A 26,315-nucleotide genomic window follows, 5' to 3' on the forward strand; every position below is an offset into this window, starting at 1 on the left:
GTGAACGAGTGCACACTTTGGGAGAAAGGACAGAATTTGGGATAAACAGTCACATCTTTTCATTACGCCTTGTCTCCCAGGACGCTATTCTGAAGCTTGGTCCCTTGCCACGTCTGCTGAATGACATCAGTGTAGCCTTGAGGAACCCCCAGCTCCACCGGCAGGCCAGCCACCAGCCAGACAGGCAGCAGGACAGGCTCATCACACGGCCGTCCTTCAATCGCCTGGTATCATCCGATTTCCAGAGCCTCATGATGCGGGACCTCAACAGGTAACTGCTCCGGGAGTAAACGCACCATCTGTGTAAGATTTCTTGAGGTTCAATAGTCATTTCAATTGATATGCATTGATTATTGAAGAGCATAAGTTATAAATGCCTTGTTTCGCCTTTAAAATAATCCAACAGCTAGGGTTGTACAATTTTCATTGTTGATGCTTTCGGTTGTCGTTTACGTCTTTGTTAACAAATAATGTTGATGCAAAGAGGGGTGAGGTGTGAGCCTTGAGGGTCACCTACAATATATACTGTAGTATAGCTTTAAAATACAGCCCCTGACAATGGTAATAATGATGATGATCATCTCCAGCTCAATAGACATCTCCCGTCTCCCCTCCCCAACTGCGGGATTATCTGGGGTCGGTGTCCTCTCGTCTCATGTAAGCATGGGAAGCTTTGCAGAACGAGACCCCCACGGCTCAAAGGACGTTTTCTACGTGACCCGTCCCCCCTTGGCTCGGTCCAGCCCTGCATACTGCACTAGCAGTTCTGATATCACTGACCCAGACCCAAAGGTAAACTTTGATGCATCGATTTATCGCCGCTAGCAGACATCAGTGAATTGACTAACAAAAACTTTGAGTTGGACACATACACTGTGTATACAAAACATTAAGAACACCTGCTCTTTCCATGACATAAACTGACCAGGTGAATCCAGGTGAAAGCTATTATCCCTTATTGATGTCACTTGTTAAATCTACTTCAATCAGTGTAGATGAAGGGGAGGCGACAGGTTAAAGAAGGATCTTTAAGCCTTGAGACAATTGAGATGTGGATTGTGTATGTGTGCCATTCAGAGGGTGAATGGGCAAGGCAAAACATTTAAGTGCATTTGAACGGGGTGTGGTAATAGGTGCCAGGTGCATCGGTTTGTGTCAAGAACTGCAATGCTGCTTGGTTTTTCATGCTGAACAGTTTTCCGTGTGTATCAAGAATGGTCGACCACCCAAAAGACATCCAGCCAACTTGACACAACTGTGGGAAGCATTGGAGTCAACATGGGTCGGCATCCCTGTGGAAGGCTTACCCTGTGGAAGTCCATACCCCGACGGATTGAAGCTCTTCTGAAGGCAAAAGGGGGGAGGGGAGGGTGCAACTCAAAATTAGGAAGGTGTTCCTAATGTTTGGTATACTCAGTGTATATTACAACTTGTAGTATACCTCAAAATGTAGTTATGAATTTCCCCAATAACTAAATAGTGAACATTATTATTAGTCACATTATAATAGGTTATTCCAGTTGACAGGTTATGTTCTGTCTCTCTCCTAGGTCCTCAGTGTTAACAAAAGCGTGTCCATGATGGACCTGCAGGACTCACGCATGAATAGCGTCTCCAACCTCCATTCAGTGGGCGATATGCTCAACTCCTCCCAGGCCTCTATAGCAGGCTTGGGCCACAGTTTCGGGAACCTGGGTGGCCCGCTTCGCATGGGAGGCCATATGTCCGCTGGTGGCTCTGGGAGCTCCGGCTTGAGGTTAAGCCAGATGGGGGGACCCCTTCACCACATGGGGGGTCCCACTGACTCTCTCTCCCAGCAGCAGCAACATGCGGCAGCCGCCATGCACTTCCCCCTCTCCTTCCAGAATCCCCTCTTCCATCTGGCTGCCGATGGCCCTCGGGGTCAGCCCCACAGTCGTCCTCAGGCCCAGCCACCTCCCCCTCCACTCTTGTTGGCCCCAGAGCTTGACAATGCCCACCACCAACAGGGCTACGTGCGGGCATTCGGCCATGGCGGCTTCTCGCGTAGTGAGGACCTTTCGGCCCTGCGACCACAGAGCAGTCTGGTGCAGCCCAGTGTTGTCCACTCGCACAGCTACAGTGATGACTACACGCGGCAAAACCAGAACGCTGAATACACCCGGCGCCAGCTTTCGCTGCAAGTGCAGGTCGGTATTCCAAGAAAATATCACTAATTCAATTTCAATTAAATTCAACTTTATTAATTCTGGTTGCGGCATTTAAGATGACATTGTCAGAGCCTAAGTGCACGTTAACAAGAATACATCTCTTCATACTAAACATACACCACACAGTGCATGTAACACCTTATGTAGACATTACATTTAGCAATCAGGCTGTTGCAGACTGTTGTTGCTGTCTGTTGCATTGATAAACCCCATCATAGATTTAAATAGATATTTCATATCATTTCTAAATAAACTGCCAAGAATGAATTCACCCAGCAGTCACTTTTTAGAAGCATTGATAGGGAAATGTGCAGTATCTCCCTATTGTTTGTATGACTACTGTAGATGCTTGAAAAACAAGTTAGACAGGGATTGTCCAATTAAAAGGGATTGTCCAATTAAATTGACTTCCCAACCATTCTTCATCTCCTTCCTTGTCTCTCCTCTTACACGTTCTCCCTCTCTCTCCCTCTCCTATAGTATTTGATCTCAAATACTGTATCTTCTTTTTCTAAATATTTCCTGCCCCCCCTCCCTCCGCCTCCCTCTCTTCCTTTTCCCGCCCACCCTCTCTCTCTCAGGAGAATCTTCAGCAGCAGATTCTTATGGGCATGACCCCTCAGACGGCCACAGGCATGGGCACTCCCACCTCCTTGGCCACTCCCCCCTCCACCGTGCACCCTGTCCGTCATGGCTCCGTAGCACCGCCTCCCCCGCAGCGCCTCAAATCCCAGCTGTCCATCAGCCCCGGGGCCACCTCCACCCCTCCCAAGGCTCGCCCCCAGAGCAGGAACCTCCTTCTCCAGTCGCCCGACTCCAGCTTTGGCGGCAGGCAGCCCTCACAACAGCAACAGCAACAACAGCAGCAGTTGTCCGTCAAACAGTCTGACAGCCCAGCCCCTGGGCTCCCGCACCAGTCGAGCTCTGCCAGGGACGGCCAGGGGGCGCCACAAGGGGGCAACGGAGAGACCACAGACACCCCGACTAAGAGCACAAAGCAGCCTCAGACCACAGACACCCCAACTAAGAGCACCAAGCAGCCTCAGCCGCAGTCCCAGCAGCAGCAGCAGCAGCAGCAGCAGCAGCCTCCACAGCAGCACCTGCTCAAGCCTACAGTCAATAAACAGGTCTATTGCTGGAACGCCATGGGCTCTGTGTTGGAATGCCTGGGTATCCAGCTGGAGCAATCCAGGAGACTTGAGACCGTGTTAGTCCACTGAGCTAAAGCCTTGGCATTAGCTCTGGGAGCTAAAACGAGTCTAGAGTTCTCAGGCAAGGTTACTTGTCACAAACCACCTCGGCTACATGTATAATCAAACCTGTTAATAACCGGTGCCAATATTAATCACACTTCTGTGATTCTCAGAATCTCAGCTGATTTAGGAGGGATGGATTACTGAGATAGCTTAGCCTGTGTCACAACTTCAGTGTTATGAACATGTAATTTTTGTTTGATTTTAAACAATCTGTAATTGTTTCCCATAATGTAAAAATTATCTAATGTAAATGTAACATCAAAGAAAATCGATTATGTATTGAAGGCTATTGTTTGAACATTACGGGCATATTGTAAAAATCGAAGTACTTGTAAGTCCAAAGAGATACATGTAGAAGATGGATAGCCAACCAAAAAGCACAGAAAGGTGTTGCTGGTTTAGCAAGTAATTTAAGTCATCTGTCTTAGCAGTTTAGACAACATCACAAGCTTTCCTAAATACTTTCTGAGATAGGAGTACCTTTTAGTCTTAATAATCTTGATAGCATGATCATGCAATTTCTGAGCCTCTTCCTGTATCATCTTGCCTCTTTGCTTTCAGGGTTCTCAGTCCCCCTCCACCCTGACCCCCAACGAGCGCACTGTGGCTTGGGTGTCCAACATGCCACACCTCTCTGCCGACATCGAAATATTGCGTAGCTCATCGAACCTTGAGGACCTCAAGCTGAAGGAGTACTCCAAGAGCATGGACGAGTCACGCATGGATAGGGTGAGTCTATTTTGGTCGTGATGACAGCCTCTCTGGTAAATTAAAGAAGGTTCCAAGATTATAAGGGAATGTCTTTATCTGATTTCCATTTTGTTGTATGGTAACATTTGACCTCCAGCATGATGTTCCAAGAATGTTATGGCAGGGTCAAAGGAAAACCTTCACTCTATGTCATAATTTGATGTACCAGGATTGGGACCTGAGAATATTGCTAGACTGTTCCTTGAATTAACAACTGTTCCTTGAAGAAAGTGATGCTTTAATTAATTTAATTCTTCACCTACCAGATGGTACATACATTTTTTCATACATGTTTTTCACACTGTGAAAAAGTTGGGAATACAGTGCTACAGGTGTAGTGTAGAAGCTCTGAAACATTGGGGTCAGCCCTAATACCGTACCCGCCTCCACGAGGGGGCTAGCTTTAGTTTTATGACCTTAAATAAAAATAAAGTTCAAATAATTGAGTGGTGGGTTGGCGTGACTAATTGAGGATTTTCTGAGGGAAAAAAGAGGGGTTTCAACTCAATATCAGGAAGGTGTTCTTAATGTTTTGTAAATATTTTGTAAATATCACCATCTTTGAAACACCAGCGCTTAATGGTTATTGTGGTATAGCGTGATATAAGCAGAATTCAATATAATTTCCCCCGATTTCAACTGCCCTCTTAGTCACTTTATCCTGGCGCCGGGTATGCCTAATACAGTTGAAGTCGAAAGTTTACATACACCTTAGCCAAATACATTTAAACTCAGTTTGTCACAATTCCTGAAATGTAATCCTAGTAAAAATTCCCTGTCTTAGGTCAGTTAGGATCACCACTTTATTTTAAGAATGTGAAATGTCAGAATAATAGTAGAGAGAATGATTTATTTCAGCTTTTATTTCTTTCATCACATTCCCAGTGGGTCAGAAGTTTACATACACTCAATTAGTATTTGGCAACATTGCCTTTAAATTGTTTAACTTGGGTCAAATGTTTAGCCTTCCACAAGCTTCCCACAATAAGTTGGGTGAATTTTGGCCCATTCCTCCTGACAGAGCTGGTGTAACTGAGTCAGGTTTGTAGGCCTCCTTGCTCGCACACGCTTTTTCAGTTCTGCCCACACATTTTCTATAGGATTGAGGTCAGGGCTTTGTGATGGCCACTCCAATACTTTGACTTTGTTATCCTTCAGCCATTTTGCCACAACTTTGGAAGTATGCTTGGGGTCATTGTTCATTTGGAAGACCCATTTGCGACCAAGCTTTAACTTCCTGACTGATGTCTTGAGATGTTGCTTCACCAGTCCCTCCTGCAGCAAAGCACCCCCACAACATGATGCTGCCACCCCTGTGCTTCATGGTTGGGATGGTGTTCTTCGGCTTGAAAGCCTCCCCCTTTTTCCTCAAAACATACCGTTGGTCATTATTATGGTCAAACAGTTCTATTTTTGCTTCATCAGACCAGAGGACATTTCTCCTAAAAAGTACGATCTTTGTCCCCATGTGCAGTTGCAAACCATAGTCTGGCTTTTTTATGGCTGTTTTGGAGCAGTGGCTTCTTCCTTGCTGAGCGGCCTTTCAGGTTATGTTGATATTGGACTCGTTTTACTGTGGATATAGATATTTTTGTACCTGTTTCCTCCAGTATCTTCACAAGGTCCTTTGCTGTGGTTCTGGGATTGATTTTTACTTATCGCAACAAAGTACGTTCATCTCTAGGAGACAGAATGCGTCTCCTTCCTGAGCGGTATGACGGCTGCGTGGTCCCATGGTGTTTGTACTTAAGCACTATTATTTGTACAGATGAAAGTGGTACCTTCAGGCATTTGAAAATTGCTCCCAAGGATGAACCAGACTTGTTAGGTCTACAATTTATTTTCTGAGGTCTTGGCTGATTTCTTGTGATTTCCGCATGATGTCAAGCAAAGAGGCACTAAGTTTGAAGGTAGTCCTTGAAATACATCCACAGGTACACCTCCAATTGACTCAAATGATGTCAATTAGCCTATCAGAAGCTTCTAAAGCCATGACATCATTTTCTGGAATTTTACAAGCTGTTTAATGGCACAGTCAACTTAGTGTATGTAAACATCTGACCCACTGGAATTGTGATACAGTGAATTATAAGAGAAATATTCTGTCTGTTAACAATTGTTGGAAAAATTACCTGCACAAAGTAGTTGTCCTAACCAACTTGCCAAAACTATAGTTTGTTAACAAGAAATTTGTGGAGTGGTTGAAAAACGAGTTTTAATGACTCCAACCTAAGTGTATGTAATCTTCCAACTTCAACTGTATATGCTAATGCATTCAGAATTCCAGAGCATTGATCTCCCTCTCCTGTCATCTCTCTGCCAGGTAAAGGAATACGAGGAGGAGATCCATTCCCTGAAGGAGCGTCTGATAATGTCCCATCGGAAGCTGGAGGAGTATGAGCGCAGGATGCTTTCACAGGAGCAGCAGACCAGCAAGATCCTATCACAGTACCAGAGCCGGCTGGACGACAGCGAGCGCATGCTGAGGCAGCAGCAGCTGGAAAAGGACAGCCAAATCAAAGGCATTATCAACAGGTGAGCTCGACCAAAACAAGACAAGAAAGAAGGTTCATGTCTGCTTGCTCACTTGCCTAGATAGCATTTACTTTAGAGAGAATTTCAATTCCCTGAACATCATATCTGTTTCAAAAAACGGAAAGGCTAAAGTTGGGAGCCAAAATGGTATAAATAAACGGAATCACGGCTCTGTAGCTTTCTCTAAAATAAACATTGTCTCCTTCTTTTCCAGGCTCATGGCTGTGGAGGATGAGTTGAGAGTGAGTGCCATTCCTGAAATCAAGCCCAGAATGTTCAGAGAGCAGGTCTGTCCGTTTGTCTGTATGGCTGAGAGTGTCTTCTAGTCTCTGAATCTATGGCGTGTACGTCGACATGGTTTATTATGGATTCACTGGTCTGTCATACGTGCCATTTTTACATTAGTAGTGGCAGCATGTAGCTAGTGGAATGCATTTGGAAACCTGCTACTCTGCAACATGCTTACCCAGATATGCTTACCCAAATATGCCGTAACTGTGGCAAAAAAGACTGTAACATACACAGTTTGGGGTTACTTATACAGTTTGGGGTCACTTATTAATGTCTTTGTTTTTGAAAGAAAAGCAACTTTTTTGTCTATTAAAATAACATCAAATTGATCAGAAATACAGTGTAGACATTGTTAGTGTTGTAAATGACTATTGTAGCTGGAAATGGCAGATTTTTTTATGGAATATCTACATAGGGGTACAGAGGCCCATTATCAGCAACCATCACTCCTGTGTTCCAATGGCACGTTGTGTTGGCTAATCCACGTTTATCATTTTAAAAGGTTAATTTATCGTTAGAAAACACTTTTGCAATTATGTTAGCACAGCTGAAAACTGTTGTTCTGATTAAAGAAGCAATAAAACTGGCCTTCTTTAGAATAGTTGGATTTGATTACAGGCTCAAAATGGCCAGAAACAAAGTACTTTCTTCTGAAACGCGTCTGTCTATTCTTGTTCTGAGAAATGAAGGCTATTCCATGCGAGAAATTGGAAAGAAACTGAAGATCTCATACAACTGTCAGGGATTTCTTCGTCGTCAGACGATATGGCGAAATCATCGTCGGAAAAAGAGGACCAATATGCAGCAGAGTTGAGTTAGTTCATTTTGAACATTTAATAAACTCAAAAATGAACATACAAAATAACAAAACGAACTCACGATTTCTAGACAGTCCTGTTAGGCTCACACACGCTAAACAAGAAACAATCTCCCACAATTACACAGACAAACACACCCAACTAATATAGGACTTCCAATCAAAGGCAACATCACACAGCTGCCTTCAATTGGAAGTCCACCCCAATTAACCAAACATAGACATACAACCAACTAGATCAACATAGAAATACGTAAACAAGGAACAGTGCCCAAAAACCACGGAATACTTAAATCAAATGCCCTTTTAGAAAAAACACCACCCCGAACCACATAAACCAAATACCCTCGGCCACGTCCTGACCAAACTACAATAACAATAAACCTTTATACTGGCCAGGTCGTGACAACAACACGGTGTACTACTACCTTCACAGAACAGCGCAAACTGGCTCTAACCAGAATAGAAAGAGGAATGGGAGGACCGGTGCGCAACTGAGCAAGAGGACAAGTACATTAGAGTGTCTAGTTTGAGAAACTCACAAGTCCGCCTCACAAGTCCTCAACTGGCAGCTTCATTAAATAGCACCAGTCTCAACATCAACAGTGAAGAGGCAACTCCGGGATGCTGGCCTTCTAGGCAGGGTTCCTATGTCTGTGTCTGTGTTCTTTTGCCCATCTTAATTTTTTATTTTTATTGGCCAGTCTGAGATATGGCTTTTTCTTTCCAACTCTGCCTTTCTAAGTGACCCCAAACTTTTGAACGGTCGTGTCCTTAACCCCATAAAGGGCCTTGATAACTCATGGACCCAATCCAGTTTCTCAACATTAGTTTCCCTTGAAAAAACCCATGCCGAAACATCTACAATGGTGTTCATTTTACATTGATGAATTAGTTTACTTGACAACATATAATATATAAATATATATATATGTGCACCATGTCTGTTCCGTTGTATGTAAGCTGTTCAATGTCTGTCTAGGCACAATGTCACTACATTCTTTCATTTTTACCACCACTGACAAAAGACAAAAGTTTCATATTGAGGCATGTCTAACTCGAAGTTGGTGTGAATGGCATCTACTGTATGATGGAGTAGACCGGATGTATTTTTTATTTCACTTTTATTTAACCAGGTAGGCCAGTTGAGAATAAGTTCTCATTTACAACTGCAACCTGGCCAAGATAAAGCAAAGCAGTGCAACAAAAACAACAACACAGAATTACACATAAACAAACGTACAGTCAATAACACAATAGAAAAATCTATGTACAGTGTGTGCAAATGTAGAAGAATAGGGAGGTAGGCAAAAATTAGGTGAAATAATTAGAATTTAGCAACACTGGAGTGATAGATGTGCAGATGATGATGTGCAATTAAAGATACTGGGGTGCAAAAGAGCAAGAAGGTAAGTAATGATATGGGGATAAGGTAGTTGGGTGTGCTATTTACAGATTTGCTGTGTACAGGTATAGTGATCGGTAAGCTGCTCTGACAGCTGATGCTTAAAGTTAGAGAGGGAGATATAAGACTCCAGCTTCAGTTATTTTTGCAATTCGTTCCAGTCATTAGCAGCAGAGAACTGGAAGGAAAGGCGGCCAAAGGAAGTGTTGGCTTTGGGGATGACCAGTGAAATATACCTGCTGGAGCGCGTGCTATGGGTGGGTGTTGCTATGATGACCAATGAGCTGAGATAAGGCTGGGCTTTACCTAGCAAAGACTTAAACTTGACCTGGAGCCAGTGGGTTTGGCGACGAATATGTAGTGAGGGCCAGCCAACGAGAGCATACAGGTCTCAGTGGTGCGTGCTAAATGATGTAAATGTAAATGTAAATGTGGGTAGTATATGGGGCTTTGGTGACAAAATGGATGGCACTGTGATGGACTACATCGAGTTTGCTGAGTAGAGTGTTGGAGGCTATTTTGTAAATGACAAAGCCAAAGTCAAGGATGGGTAGGATAGTCAGTTTTACGAGGGTATGTTTGGCAGCATGAGTGAAGGAGGCTTTGTTGCGAAATAGGAAGCCGATTCTAGATTTAATTTTGGATTGGAGATCCTTGATGTGAGTCTGGAAGGAGAGTTTACAGTCTAACCAGACACCTAGGTATTTGTAGTTGTCCACATATTCTAGGTCAGAACCGTCCAGAGTAGTGATGCTAGTCAGGCGGGAGGGTGCGGGCAGCAATCGGTTGAAGAGCATGCACTCTATCTAAGAAGTAGTTGGTGAACCAGGCGAGGCAATCATTTGAGAAGCCAAGGCTATTGAGTCTGCCAATAAGAATGCGGTGATTGACAGAGTCGAAAGCCTTTGCCAGGTCGATGAAGACGGCTGCACAGTACTGTCTTTTATCGATGGTGGTTATGATATCGTTTAGGACCTTGAGCATGGCTGAGGTGCACCCATGACCATCTCAGAAACCAGATTGCATAGTGGAGAAGGTATGGTGGGATTCGAAATGGTCAGTGATCTGTTTGTTAACTTGGCTTTCAAAGATTTTAGAAGGGCAGGGCAGGATGCATATAGGTCTATAACAGTTTGGGTCTAGAGTGTCTCCTCCTTTGAAGAGGGGGATGACCGCGGCAGCTTTCCAATCTTTGGGGATCTCAGACGATATGAAAAAGAGGTTGAATAGGCTAGTAATGGGGTTGCAACAATTTCTGCGAATAATTTCAGAAAGAGAGGGTCCAGATTGTCTAGCCCAGCTGATTTGTAGGGATCCAGATTTTGCAGCTCTTTCAGAACATCAGCTGTCTGGATTTGGGTGAAGGAGAAGCGGGGGAGACTTGGGCAAGTTGCTGCAGGGGGTGCTGAGATGTTTGCCGGGGTAGTGGTAGCCAGGTGGAAAGCATGGCCAGCCGTAGAAAAATGCATGTTGAAATTATCGATTATCGTAGATTTATCGGTGGTGACAGTGTTTCCTATTGTCAGTGCAGTGGGCAGAAGGGAGGAGGTGCTCTTAATCTACTTGGACTTTACAGTGTCCCAAAAGTTTTTGAAATTAGTGTGACAGGAAACAAATTTCAGTTTGGAAAAGCTAGCCTTAGCTTTCCTAACTGACTGAGTGTATTGGTTCCTGACTTCACTGAAAAGTTGCATATCGCAGGGGCTATTCGATGCTAATGCAGTACACCACAGGATGTTTTTGTGCTGGTCAAGGGCAGTCAAGTCTGGGGTGAACCAAGGGCTATATCTGTTCTTAGTTCTACATTTTTTTTTATGGGGCATGCTTATTTATGATGGTGTGGAAAGCACTTTTGAAGAGCAACCAGGCATCCTCTACTGACGGGATGAGGTCAATATCCTTCCAGGATACCCGGGCCAGGTCGATTAGAAAGGCCTGCTCACTGAAGTGTTTTAGGGAGCGTTTGACAGTGATGAGGGGTGGTCATTTGACCGTGGACTCATTACGCACGCAGGCAATGAGGCAGTGATCGCTGAGATCCTGGTTGAAGACAGCAGAGGTGTATTTAGAGGGAAAGTTGGTCAGGATGATATCTAAGAGGGTGCCATTGGTTACGGATTTAGGGTTGTACCTGGTAGGTTCCTTGATAATTTGTGTGAGATTGAGGGCATTTAGCTTCGATTGTTGGAAGGCCGGGGTGTTAAGAATGTCCCAATTTAGGTCACCTAACAGTACGAACTCTGAAGATAGATGGGGGGCGATCAATTCACATATGGTGTCCAGGGCACAGCTGGGGGCTGAAGGGGGTCTATAGCAAGTGGCAACGGTGAGAGACTTGTTTCTGGAAAGGTGGATTTTTAAAAGTAGAAGCTCGAATTGTTTGTGCACAGACCTGGATAGTATGACAGAACTCTGCAGGCTATCTCTGCAGTAGTCTGCAACTCCGCCCCCCTTGGCAGTTCTATCTTTTCGAAAAATGTTAAAGTTAGGGAGGAACAGGATATAAGTATGGCTAAAGGCTATAAAAACTGGTCATCTAGTGCATTCGGAACAAAGTAAAAGGAGCAGATTTCTGGGCGCGAAAGAATACATTCAAGGCATAATATACAGAAAATGGTATGGTAGGATGTGAGTACAGTGGAGGTAAACCTAGGCATTGAGTGACGATGAGAGAGGTTTTGTCTCTAGAGGCACCATTTAAGCCAGGTGAAGTCACAGCATGAGTGGGGGGTGGAACAAAAGGGCTAGCTAAGGCATATTGAGCAGGGCTGGAGGCTCTACAGTGAAATAAGACAATAATCACAAACCAAAACAGCAATAGACAAGGCATGTGTAGCCGAGTGATCATAGGGTCCAGTGAGTAGCTAGGCGAGCTGGAGACACGGCGATTCAGACAGCTAGTAGGCCGGGGCTAGCAGATGGGCTTCAGGGGGACGTCGCTACGGGAGAGCCTGTTGAAACCCCCTCGAACGGCTACGTCGGCAGACCAGTCGTGACGGATCGGCAGGGCTCCGTGTCGGCAGCAAAGGGTCCAGGCCAATTGGCAAAATAGGTATTGAAGCCCATGAATTGTCTGATGGATCTCTTCGGCTAGCCAGGAGATGGGCCTAGCTCCAGGCTAGCTCCAGGCTAACTGGTGCTTGCTTCGGGACAGAGACGTTAGCCAGGAGTAGCCACTCGGATAGCAGCTAACTAGCTGCGATGATCCGGTGTAAAGGTTCAGAGCTTGCGGAAGGAATCCGGAGATGTGGTAGAGAAAAAGCAGTCCGATATGTTCTGGGTTGATATCACGCTGCACAGACAGGCAGGAATTGACCGAGCTGAGGCTGGCTGTTGTCCTAGTTAACGGTGATGACCGCTAGCAGTGGCTAACTGACTACTAGCTAGTAGCTAGTTAGCTGGCTAGCTCCTGATAGGGGTTCCGGTTCTAAAGTATACAAAATAGCAGATCCATACCACATTGTGTGAGGCAGGAGAGTATGTTGAAATTGAGATTAAAAATATATACGAAATATATACGAAGAAAACAATATATACACGGGATGGGACAAGACAGGACAAAGACATCTGACTGCTACGCCATCTTGGTATAAGGTTGAATGGTGTAGTAAATATTTGGGGTGTTGCTTTGCATTGCAGTATATTCTACTGAGTCCTAGAGAATGGAGTTTTATCAACTGGACAACATTTGATTGGTTGAAGGCGATCCAATCACTGACTACTTTTTTGCAAAATTCCCCTCATTACAGATGTAGGCACAAACAGTTTACCCCCTATATTTCTGAAAACAAAATGTCTTAAGTACCTTACCATGGTACAACTGTTTTAACTTCTATTTAATAATTTGAAATATTCGTACATTGTTTTAATTTTTCAAAAGCAAGAGGCTCAATGTGTGAATCAGAAAGAAGATGGGGATTGCACTGATAGTAAACAGGGTTGGGGAAAAAAGTAGAGTTCGGTAAAAAATATAAATAAAGAAAACATTTAAATAAGGGGATTTAGAAATGATGCAAACAATGCCATTGATAAAACTCACAATATCTGCTATATTAAAGCTTCAAACAGCAATGGTTCTATGTAGCACTTTTTCTACTCAAACAACCCTTTTCTTTGAGAGGGTACTTCACTCGGTTCTGAATGGTTGCAAAGAGGGTTTTCTTCTTGCTAGAGGGTTGTGGGTAATGTGAATTTCTGTTTTCATGTAGCATGATTTCACATACCGTGGTACCTGTGATTTTGGTTGTTGTTTTATTCAAACTGTGTTGCCTCTGTGTTTATGTTCATTAGTTCTTTTGGGGTGGTTGGGTGGATACATTAGCATCTTTGTGTTCTGATACATCTTTACAGGAAATTCTTTGTGTACTGATACATCTTTACAGGAAATTATCTTTGTGTACTGATACGTCTTTACAGGAAATTAGGGGCTATTTATTTTTGTAAGTCTTACAGAGTGCATGTCTAATGCTAGTTTTCCATGCATCCCTGTGTTGAGGATGAGTTTGTGGCATCTGCCAGATACAGTGGTTTTGATTGATCAGGAGCATGAGTTTTTGATGAACCGAACAGAGGTTAAACATGAGACTTTTCTTTTATTATTTGAGAAAGGATAGGAGCAGAAGCAGGGAGACAGCGTATATGAAGTACAAATGTTTAGGGCTCATGATCGAACCAGGATCCCCGCCATGGGGGGAACTTATATGGATCCAAAGGCGAGAGCATTACCCACTCAACCAGACTCCACGTGACATTTTTCGTAACTTGGGCATATCTAGCTTTACTTGTTCATTGTGTGTATAAGGCCTCAGTCTGCAGTGAATTAAGGCAGCCAACACTGTTAGGGTGTCACTGATATGAAGCCCATTGACAACTACATTTTCTCAAATTTTAATGACAAACGCTGACTTTTATCAATTCCATTACATGAAGGGAAAGGAAAGGTTTCTACTGCCAGCTGAGGCTGTATTGCCTCAGACAAATGGTTGGACTACACCTGGGTTGTGTTCATTAGGGCATACAACAACAAAAAATGTTTTGCAACGCAAAATTAAAAATAGCTTTTCTTATTGGATAAGTCCAGGTATATCAGTCCGTTTTCTTCAGTTGGGTTCCTAAAGAACCCTAAACCGACCCTGTGCCCCCCCCCCCCCCCCCCCCTGTCTCTGTCCTGAGCTTTCTTGTGGCGTCTTTCTTTCTTTTCTTTCTTTCATCTCCGTTGGAATTTATCATTCCTCTACTTTATAACCCATTTTTCTTCTCTCCCTCTCTGCAAAACTCCCCCCATCCCCCTCCTCTATCCCCTCCTGTGTGACGTTCTCTCCCCATGCGTTCTCTTCTGACTCCTTCCCACCCACCATTCCGCCTTTTCTCCTCCCTCCCTCCCTCTATCTTGCTATCGATAGGAAGAGGACTCTTCCTCTCTGGGTTCAGCAGACCCCCATGGTCTCCCTGGAGGGGGGGGGGGGACAGCCACCGCCACTGCCAGGCCCGGGGTCTCCTTTTCGGGTGTCTCCTGTGCCAACTCCCCTTGGAACGGAGCCCTCCCTCCCCTCCCACCTCCCCGCCTACACGTCAGCCACAATGGGGAGCTCCATGGCAACCGAGCCTACCCCTCAACTACTACCATGGTTACGCCAGCCAGGAGCACGGCATCTTGGACCTCGGCAACAGCAGCATCAGATCTGAGTTTAACCGGGGGGAGAGCAGTCTAATAACGAAATGTGATTACTGAAACGAGTCAAGTGGAGAGACGAGTTTTCACTCCCAGAACATCCTCTTGGCTATGTTTCTCCTTTTGGCCTTTTTTCCAAATAATAGTAGATTTACTTGATAGGGACCGATTTAATGACATTGACACATTTGATTTACCAGATGGCAGATGCATTGCACCATCTTGCTTTAGTTTGTGCTAATTTCCAGCATCAGTCACTAGATGGGCTTTGAAATAATAAGAATTGGTTCTCAGTTAACAAACCTTGTTGAATAAAGGAATAATAATAAAATGACATATTAGTTTTAAAGACTAAAGGAGCCATTCTCTGATATTTGACGGCTGATCCAATAATGGTGGTTATGTTGTTTTTAATCCAACGGTCAAATGGGCTTCTATCAGTTTTGAGGTTGACAATTAGTAAATCATAGTTAATGATGTGTGGATTGGGAAGGCTTTTTGTACCTTTTTATTTGCGTCTTTTGTATTTCTCCTACTAAGGGTTTCAGGCTGTGTGTGTGTGTGTGTGTGTGTGTGTGTGTGTGTGTGTGTGTGTGTGTGTGTGTGTGTGTGTGTGTGTGTGTGTGTGTGTGTGTGTGTGTGTGTGTGTGTGTGTGTGTGTGTGTGTGTGTGTGTGTGTGTGTGTGTGTGTGTGTGTGTGTGGAGAGAGACAGATGGAGAGGGTATTTTGTTTTACCATATAGTTCTATTGCAGTGGTTGCTAAATGTTTAACTGTATTGCAGTCTAGAATAAATTGCAGTCTAGAATAACTCAAAGATTCGTATTGTTGTTTCATCCATTGCCCATTCACCATTTTATTCTTTCCCTCCTTTCCTGCAGCCAATCCAACCGTTTTACGGAGGACACCCTGGAACCTGACTGGCGGAGCTGATATGGGTCCCGGCTTAATCCTATTGGCTATCTAAGGCAAAACATAGAAGAGGTCTGCAGTACATGGCTGCTCCAGATCTGTTGATTTCCCACAACAAGCTGAACTTTTGGAAAATTCAAGGGGGGGGGTCTTCACATGCTAACACACACACACACACACACACACACACACACACACACACACACACACACACACACACACACACACACACACACACACACACACACACACACACACACACACACACACACAAACACACAAACACACACTCCTTCATGCATTTGCTCTTTCTCTCCCTCTCTCTGCAATACCACTGTAAGTTTTGACCCTGGTGACAATCAGCTCAATATGAGTGGTGATGTTTACATTGTCTGCGTGTTGCAGTGACCCATTCACGAGTGATGAAACATGGCAATATTGAACCTGTTGTTTCTGTTTTAATAGGTATGACAAAGCACAATACTGAGAAAGAGAGAGAAAGAGACTTTGGGGATCCCAAGATTCCTCAATTATTCACTTCACTTTATTAATTCCCCTGTGACAAACCTGCTACACCGAGGCCTTCGCGAAAGCAGTAGGTTTTTTAACTGCTACGCTGAACGCGTAACCCAGGGCCAGCGGGTGGAATTCTTGAAAAAAGAACCAGCACCCAGGGGCCTGTCGGAGAAACACGCTGCTTGCGCCCTTGTTTTATTGAAAACAATGGGAGCATCTGATACCCAGTAAAAGTAACACGTCCAGTTATGCTGTCAACCACTATGGCTCCAATTTATGTTTTTTTATGTTCTTAGTATTAAACTGAGTAGTTTAATACTTAGTATTACAGACGGTGAATGAAATGAAAGCCTACTGCCAATACTGCCCCTGTTCTCAGACTATATATCTCTTTAATGCCGTGAACATATCTATCTCTCCGGCCTAATTGTTTCCTCCTTTTTCCTTGTACTGCACTTCTCTATCTCTACCCGAGAGTAAACATACTAAATATGCACAGCCCTATGTTTCACAACAGAAGGACAAAAGGTTTCAATTTCTATGTCATCTAGATACAATTTCAACCTAAGGAGCTGGGACATATGGACATTGTTTTACATTTCCTACATATGTGTTTTAATGATATGAATTACTCACCTGGACATGTGTGGTGTTTGTTTCTTTAAATTGATATCCCAGTAAGGTTTCTTTACATTGTGGACGATTCCTCTGGACCACTTCGCTTTTGTATGTATGGGTTGTCTTTGAGATGGAAAAGAGGGGGATTTGACCTGCTCTGCCTCCATCAAAGTCTGGGACACACTGCCCTCTTGTGATCATAGTATCAATCTGCACTAGATAGCGGAGGAAGGACGCTTCCTCAAGTGGTGCTCAGCTACGGAGGTCGTGTTTGGCTGGGGATCAGGGATGCTACTATTGTCATGAGTGACCTGTCCCAGTTGAATTGACGCCATTCTTTCACCTTAGACTCGTGCAGATGCCTGGACTCCAACCTTCAGGTCGTACTCACCTCCCCTTATCATCACAGAGGGGTGTGGCAGAACAATCATCAGATGGAATTACTTAATGTCTCAATTATTGAATGGGTGTATCTGTTCCTTGCATATAAATATACACACACACACACAGTACCAGTCAAAAGTTTGGACACACCTACTCATTCAAGTGTTTTTCTTTATTTTTACAATTTTATACATTGTAGAATAATAGTGAAGACATCAAAACTATGAAATAACACATATAGGATCATGTAGTAACCAAAAATGTGTTAAACAAATATAAATATATTTTATATTTGAGATTCTTCAAAGTAGACACCATATGCCTTGATGACAGCTTTGCGCACTCTTGGCATTCTCTCAACCACCTTCACCTGCAATGCTTTTCCAACAGTCTTGAAGGAGTTCCCAAATATACTTGTGGGTACTTGAGTACTTGTTGGCTGCTTTTTCTTCACTCTGCGGTCCAACTCATCCCAAACCATCTTAATTGGGTTGAGGTCGGGGGATTGTGGAGGCCAGGTCATCTGATGCAGCACTCCATCACTCTCCTTCTTGGTCAAATAGCCCTTACACAGCCTGGAGGTGTGTTGGGTCATTGTCCTGTTGAAAAACAAGTGATAGTCCCACTAAGCGCAAACCATGTGGGATGGTGTATCGCTGCAGATTGCTGTGGTAGCCATGGTGGTTAAGTGTGCCTTGAATTGTAAATAAATCACAGACAGTGTCACCAGCAAAGCACCCCCACACCATCACCCCTCCTCTTCCATGCTTCTCAGTGGGAACCACACATGCAGAGATCATCCATTCAACTAATCTGCTTCTCACAAAGACACAGCAGTTAGAACCTAAGATCTCAAATTTGAACTAATCAGACCAAAGGACAGATTTTCACTGGTCTAATGTCCATTGCTTGTGTTTCTTGGCCCAAGCAAGTCTCTTCATCTTATTGGTGTCTTTTAATAGTGGTTTCTTTGCAGCAATTCGACAATGGAGGCCAGATTCACGTAGTCTCCTCTGAACAGTTGATGTTGATGTGTCTGTTACTTGAACTCTGAAGCATTTTTTTGGGCTGCAATTTCTGAGTCTGGTAAGTCTAATGAACTTATCCTCTGCAGCATAGGTAACTCTGGGTCTTTCTTTCCTGTGGCGGTCCTCATGAGAGCCAGTTTCATCATAGCGCTTGATGGTTTTTGCGACTGCACTTGGCAGAATATGTCTTAAAGTAATGATGGACTGTCGTTTCTCTTTGCTTATTTGAGCTGTTCTTGCCATAATATGGACTTGGTCTTATACCAAATAGGGCTATCTTCTGTCACAAGGCAAAGGGTTGCTACTTTGAAGAATATTTTTTGGGGTTACAACATGATTCCATATGTGTTATTTCATAGTTTTAATGTCTTCCCTATTATTCTACAATGTAGAAAATAGTAAAAATAAAGAATGAGTAGGTGTGTCCAAACTTTGACTGGTACTGTATATGTATGTATATATATATATATAGTTGAATATACAAGAAAAAGGTTCCATGTACACTGAGTATACCAATAATTAGGAACACCTTCCTAATATTGAGTCCCCCCCCTGCTTTTTGCCTTCAGAACAGCCTCAATTCATCGGGGCACAGGGATGCTGCCCCATGTTGACTCCAATGCTTCCCACAGTTGTGTCAAGTTGGCTGGATGCCCTTTGGGTGGTGGACCATTCTTGATACACACAGGAAACTGTTAAGCATAAAAAAAACTGCAGCATTGCAGTTTGACACAAACCAGTGCACCTGGCATCTACTACCATACCCCGTTCAAAGGTGTTCAAATATTTGGTCACCCTCTGAATGGCACACATACACAATCCATGTCTCAATTGTCTCAAGGCTTAACAATCCTTATTTAACCTGTCTCCTCCCCTTCATCTATAGTGATTGAAGTGGATTTAACAAGTGACATCAATACGGGATCAAAGCTTTTACCTGGATTTACCTGGTCAGTCTATGTCATGGGAAGACCAGATGTCCTTAATGTTTTATACACTCAGTGTATATGGTTGGTTTGTGCAGTATGTGTGAATATGCAGTGTGTGTGTGAAGAATTGTTCCCTAAGACAAAAAATATATAAAAATACACCTCACAACGGCAGGGACGAGAGGGGGTACACAAACATGGCTACACAGAGGAGCAGATCCCATGTCTTCTCATTTGAGTTGTGTATTGTCCTCTCTTGGTTCCCCCCACTCGAGGAAAAACAAAACATCAATATTTTGTTTTCCACCCATGCATATACACACCACCCTGTTCTGTACACGCAAAAATAACAATTTCAATCCTCACACACACAAAAGAACACCCTTTCACACAGACTCACATACCAACTCTAACAAAATGAATCCCACAGAGATTTCTGTAAATGTTTTATCTTTCCCTTCTAGTCAAACTGTATGGAACTTTGACATTATTTTATGTGTTGGTAATTTCTGTATATAAATTGGGGCAGTGGATTTTACCAATTCCTGCTTGAAACTATTTAATTCATTTTAACACTTTTCTTTTTAATATTTTATTTTCTCATAGTTCTATTAAGGTATATATATTTACATACAGATCTTTGTTAGTTTTATGAGTAGACCTTATGGTAAGTTGTTTTTGTAGTGTTTGAGATAGTTAAGGATTTAGATAGACTTAAGATCATGCTTTTCATAGATACAGGTGCAATATATTTAAATGATATACTGTGCCTCTCTTCAAATATCAGATTAAAAAAAAAAACAATGGGGTCATTTCTCATTTCATCTACAAAAGCCTCAGATCAACATCTTCTCACGTCAATAACCGAGTGGCCAAAATACAAGTGAATAGCATAGAAATGTTTGCTGTAGCCACAAGGAATGAATTGCCATATATTGATTTAGCCAATATAGGCATTTTTTTCAAGTTTCAAATGTAAATCATTCTCAGCTGCTTTGCTATAACATTACATGCATATTACTCCTAGACACATGAGTAGATTGTCATACAAATCAACTGAACCCTTAATCTATCATATTGAAACTACCTATTTATTCATTACATTGAGTGACGTGATATAATGCCTTTTCTCTTAGCCTTCCCTTTGATGCTACCCTTATGATGGAGCCTTCCCTTAAAGTTAGCCATGCCCCTTGACAAGCCATAAGCCCTGAACACCCCCTCCTATTGTCAAACTTTTAATGGACATTAGGGAATGTCACAGACATTTGTATGCAGACAGTATTTTGTGTGTATACTGTAGATCAATGAAAAACATATTTATCGAAATGTTATGGAGATTTCATATGAATGTTAATAGTCTCATGATGGTAATGGTTATTGTAATTAGTATGATGATTATTGTAATTATTATTGCTATTACAATGATTTTATTGATATTTACTTAATTATTCAACAGAAATTGCTTTTATGTGAATAAGGGTGAAGTTTATATTTCTGGAGATTTAAATAAGCAAACAAATGAATAAATAGATATATCCCTATCCTCCCACATGCTTTGTGTGTTCTGTCAATTACGGTGCTGTATCTAATCTAACTACAGTGTTGTGCTTTTGCCATTGAGGGCTTCCACTATTTCAAATTATTCAACAGGGTGGGGATTCCTATTGGTTGGGAGTGATCAGCCAACAATCAGAGAATTGTCTTCAAATTGGGTTGATTATAATTTGTAAATGGCTTTAAGCTATATTACCGCCATCTAGTGACCATAACAAATGAATGATAAAATTTGGTTCAGGACTGTCCGTAAATCATCAATATTAGCTTTACGTTTTATTCAAACACAAAATAAGAAAATAACAACTTTAAAATGGAGATAGCCTCAATGGCACTGCCTGTCAGAGATGCCATAATGGCACAGATACAAAGATGAGTCCTCTATCTATCTCTGGGAAACAGATATGGACATTTATAATTAGCGTGAACTATCCCTTTAAAATAGGTCTGGAAGAGAATCCTGGGTATAATAAATGAATGGGGAATAATTGTTGCTAACACAAGCACACTAACTACCCTTTTTTTGCGCATTGTAAGCAATGAAAATTTTTTAACTGATATTTCAGCTATTGTGAAAAAACGTTTAGTTGTTTCTAAGTCTAATTTCCTGCAATTCTACATAGTGTAACATGACTCATTACCTCTTTTGGATAGGCTATTTCATAAAAATATGAATAGGGGGGGAAAAAAGTATTGAACCAATTTGACCAAATGTTATTCAGCTAAGAAAAATGTTATTTATATGAAGGAGGGAAAGGGGGGACATGTCCCCACCCCCATTCTGAAATTGCATTTTTGTCCCCCACAGTTTTGTCATTGGAATGTGATACGAAAGGGCAACGGTGTGCTTTAGGACCATGCGGACACCTCCGGGCGGTTGGGTAGGCTGTTTGGAGTGTTTATCCGACTGGATAAAAAAAAAACTTATGTCCCCCCACTTCTTAAACCAAAGTTGCGCCCCTGATTTGACCCATCAAGTATCACTTTAATTGAAATTGAATACTGTAGCTCAATTGATGGCAACAGAGTCACACATTCTGTTAGATTACTTCCCAAGCAAAGTCCAAGTTTGTTTGAGTCCTCGACTTTAGAGAGTTGTAGCTCAGCCACTGAATGTCATAGAAATTAACCAAAGATACCCTTATGTGTATGAGAGCCAATATTTTTTTTCACCTTCAAAAAAAAGCCCAGTGCAGTCAAAATTCAGTTTTCTATGTTTTGTATCATATTGTAAAATAGCTGATGAAACCAGTGCTGTAAAGATGTGAAACAATGTGATCAGTGTTCTTTTCTGAAAGCTGCTGGTTGGAAATACAAGCTACACAATAACCTTTAATCAGCATGTGGAGTTCTGTCTTACCTGGTGACATCAGCAGGTGGTATACGTTAATAGACCAACAACAAAGAGAGTTACAAACCAATCTGCCAATAACAGCTAGTTTTCAGGTTACATATCCCTCCTATTAGGCCCCTCCGCTCTGGTGGATTGATCCAAACTGGTGAATGCACTGCTTTGGTGTACTTCCTTTACCCACTCAGACCACTCCCAGACAGTCCTACAGTAGCAAAATTCTTGCAATATAAATTGTTTATAGCGTTTGTTTCTTTCTGTTTTAATGGATAACTATTACAGTAAAGTACTTAGTCATTACTCGTAAATTATTTGATGTTGAGATAAGCTAAAGCAACTGACTGTAGACAAAAGTTGACCAGTGAAGTCTTGGGAGGTGCATCTGCCACAGCCAAAAGTCAGACACTGTTGTAGTTTTCCAACAGCAAGGCTCAGATCAACATGGCAGTGTTAAATTAGTTGCTACTGTTTATAAACATTTTTCTTTTTAATGTCAAAATGAATATGTCTCCACCCCCATATCACACACTCACAAACTGAAATCAGATGTGTGTACATTGAACAATCAATTGGTGAGAGAGAGCCTTTAGTATCACATTCAGTCAAAGCTTCATATGCTGTACTTTGATCACATGGTTTTTGTCATGCAGTCGGAGCAAATCGGACAAATTTGATCTCTTTAATGCAACACACTTTGAAAGGCGGTGACCAACGATGGTTGCAACTAAGCGAAACCGATCCGCTAGAAAACGCCCTAGTGTTATGGCTAAACCCACTGGGCAAAAACAACAACAACAAAAAATCGATGTGATGCTGTTGAATCAACTTGGAAAACTGATTGGGTTTGCAAAAAGTCATCAACGTAAGGGCATTTCATAACCTAAATACAATGATATGGTGACCTTTTTTGTTGATTTCACATTGAATTCACATTAGATGAAAACTCAACCAAATGTAAATCAAAACTAGAAGTTATTAGCCGGACATATCAATGCAACAACATTAATAACAAGTGGCTCTTGGGTATGCTTATTTAACAAGTGGCTCTTGGGTATGCTTATTTAACAAGTGGCTCTTGGGTATGCTTATTTAACAAGTGGCTCTTGGGTATGCTTATTTAACAAGTGGCTCTTGGGTATGCTTATTTAACAAGTGGCTCTTGGGTATGCTTATTTAACAAGTGGCTCTTGGGAATGCTTATTTAACAAGTGGCTCTTGGGTATGCTTATTTAACAAGTGGCTCTTGGGAATGCTTATTTAACAAGTGGCTCTTGGGAATGCTTATTTAACAAGTGGCTCTTGGGTATGCTTATTTAACAAGTGGCTCTTGGGTATGCTTATTTAACAAGTGGCTCTTGGGAATGCTTATTTAACAAGTGGCTCTTGGGAATGCTTATTTAACAAGTGGCTCTTGGGTATGCTTATTTAACAAGTGGCTCTTGGGTATGCTTATTTAACAAGTGGCTCTTGGGTATGCTTATTTAACAAGTGGCTCTTGGGTATGCTTATTTAACAAGTGGCTCTTGGGTATGCTTATTTAACAAGTGGCTCTTCAGTAATAAACTTAATGCCTCTTTGGCTTGAAAAATGAATAAATAAACATACGGGTGTGTAGGTCCTCACTTCATCCTTTCATTTAACTAATTTAAGATTTCCTTTTATTTAAATTGAAACAGTTGTTTATTTGATATATAAAGTAAATCTGGGTTCTAAATCGTGCAGGGAGTTTCAAAATCTCAATTTTTGGGAACTTCTGTCCACTATGCTGTTTTTTTGTTTGTAGGGTCTCAAAGTCAGGATGTTCTAATAGAGATATTGTTTGCTTCAGAAACTCCATGTCAGGATGTTTGTCCACAATATCTTTATGTTTCAAGATCTCGACGTCAGGACATTTGCCCTTGATATTGTTTTGTTGACGGCATGCAACTCCAGTATGTTACTGTTGGGAATATGGAGATAGGCATGTGCTTCCATGCTGGTTCAGACACAGAATGAGAGCTTCCATTAAAGAAGGCCACGCTCATGCCGGCCTTCTGACCTATTAGCAAGCTATAGCTTGCTGAGATTAGGTTGACTTTATGTCATTCACAATTTTCCAAAAGGTGGCTTGTATGGCCTTGTGTAGCCAGAATTTAATAAACTGTCATTTGAATTTACTCTACCGGTTGTCCACTTGGTTGGTCCTTATGCCATTAGAAATTTTAGATAAAATATCCAATATCCAAAATGATGGTACAGCCATTGAGATTTCTATCACCTGGTACATGTGCAAAACCACGTAAGCATGGGCTTGGTTAGTATGCATGCGTTGCGATTGAGGTCCAAAAGTATTTGGACAGTGACACAATTTTTGGGGGATGTTTTTTTTTAACCCTTATTTTACCAGGTAAGAGAATAGATTATCATTTACAGCATCAACCTGGGGAATAGTTACAGGGGAGAGGAATGAGCCAATTGGAAGCTGGGGATGATTAGGTGGCCATGATAGTATGAAGGCCAGATTGGACATTTTACCAGGACACCAGGGTTAACACCCCTACTCTTATGATAAGTGCCATGGGATCTTTAGTGACCACAGAGAGGTACGACACCTGTTTAATGTCCCATCTGAAAGACAACGTCCTCTAGCGGTCTCTCGAGGCTAGGAGAGCGCACTAGTGTAGAGAAGCCTATAGTGCGTTTTCATCCCACAGAGATTGTAGGCTATTGTATAATAAAGAAGAAGCCTTTTGGACCTAAACTTGGTGCTCCGGTACCGCTTGCTGTAGCAGAGAGAACAGTCTATGACTAGGGTGGCTGGAGTCTTTGACAATTTTTAGGGCCTTCCTCTGACACTGCCTGCTATAGAGGTCCGGGATGGCAGGAAGCTTGGCCCCAGTGATGTATTGGCCGTACGCACTAACCTCTGTAGTGCCTTACGGTCGTAGGCCGAGCAGTTGCCATACCAGGCAGTGATGCAACCAGTCAGGTTGCTCTCGATGGTGCAGCTGTATACATTTTTGAGTATCTGAGGGGGAATAGGCTTTGTCGTGCCTTCTTCACAACTGTCTTGGTGTGTTTGGACCATGATAGTTTGTTGGTGATGTGGACACCAAGGAACTTGAAGCGCTCAACCTGCTCCACTACAGCCCTGTCGATGAAAATGAGGGGGTGCTCAGTCCTCCTTTTTCTGTAGTCCACAATCATCTCATGGATGCCAAGGGAAGCCAAACTTCCAGCCAAAAATGTACCCCCACCCCCCCTTAAAAAACATAAAAATAATGAATCTTTCGTCTCTCTGTGTTTCATACATTTCCTACAATTCGCCGTGAGAGGCTGAATGTATCTCACCGGAGAAAGCATCCGAGGGAACGAAACAGTGGCCCGCTGTCTCAGTATGTGAAGCGAATCTATCTGATGCAGTCTGGTCAGAAAGAGTATGACATTGTTGCCGCACATTGCATTGAATGCAAGAGAAGCCAGCGAGCATTTGGCCTCCCTTGATAAAAAATAAATCAAATGCGCTAAACTGAGTCAGCTCAGCTGTGAATGGTCCTGTCGTACCAAAAAAAAGTGTAAAGGGAATATCATTTTGTTGTTGTCATCAGGTGGGTAGCTAGCTAATAGCGTCCCTTTCCTAAATTAGCCATGCATGGAAATAAGGATTTGGAACTGTGGCTTTACCTAATTCTCAGTACTGGCCAATGATTATAACTGTGATTCTGACCTAATCATAAATTCATACATTGTGCCCCCTGGCCTCAGAGGATGGAAGTTTAACATGTATGCTAACGTTAACTAGTTGGCCTAGCGTCAATGGAGGCTGCTGAGGGGAGGATGGCTAATAATAATGTCTGGAACGGAGCAAATGGAATGGATCAAACCATGTGTTTGATGTATTTGATATCATTCAACCTATTCTGCTCCAGCCCATCCTCCCCAATTAAGGTGCCACCAACCTCATGTGCCTGGCGTATCATTGCCCATTAAAGGAACTTAGGCTAGTGAGCAAGTATTTTAGCCAGGTAGCCTAGGACAACACAAATTTTAAACTGTGTACTGTATGACAGAGTCATTTAGGCAAAGGCAACATGAAAGAGGAGGATGGCATTGGCATTTCTCTACAAG

At 42.5% G+C, this 26,315-nt stretch overlaps 1 protein-coding gene across 3 annotated transcripts in view; it reads left to right on the forward strand.

The window, feature by feature from the left end:
- The window catches only part of LOC106588535 (ras/Rap GTPase-activating protein SynGAP), a 75,510-nt gene extending 58,478 nt beyond the window's left edge, over positions 1-17,032 (forward strand). The window contains exons 13-20 of one of the 3 annotated variants that reach the window (XM_014177666.3): positions 81-271; positions 588-792; positions 1,551-2,168; positions 2,771-3,316; positions 4,007-4,174; positions 6,519-6,730; positions 6,945-6,972; positions 15,795-17,032. In XM_014177666.3, coding sequence (XP_014033141.2) covers positions 81-271; positions 588-792; positions 1,551-2,168; positions 2,771-3,316; positions 4,007-4,174; positions 6,519-6,730; positions 6,945-6,972; positions 15,795-15,833 — 2,007 coding nt within the window. In that variant the 3' untranslated portion in view covers positions 15,834-17,032. Of the gene's footprint in view, positions 1-80; positions 272-587; positions 793-1,550; positions 2,169-2,770; positions 3,317-4,006; positions 4,175-6,518; positions 6,731-6,944; positions 8,720-15,794 lie in introns of those variants that run through there. The other 2 variants (XM_014177665.3, XM_045709675.2) reach the window with 2 other exon arrangements.
- Positions 17,033-26,315: the final 9,283 nt, after the last annotated feature.

This window comes from Salmo salar, chromosome 27, assembly GCF_965601325.2.
Source record: "Salmo salar chromosome 27, fSalSal1, whole genome shotgun sequence".
In the NCBI taxonomy this organism is placed as follows: Eukaryota; Metazoa; Chordata; class Actinopteri; order Salmoniformes; family Salmonidae; genus Salmo; species Salmo salar.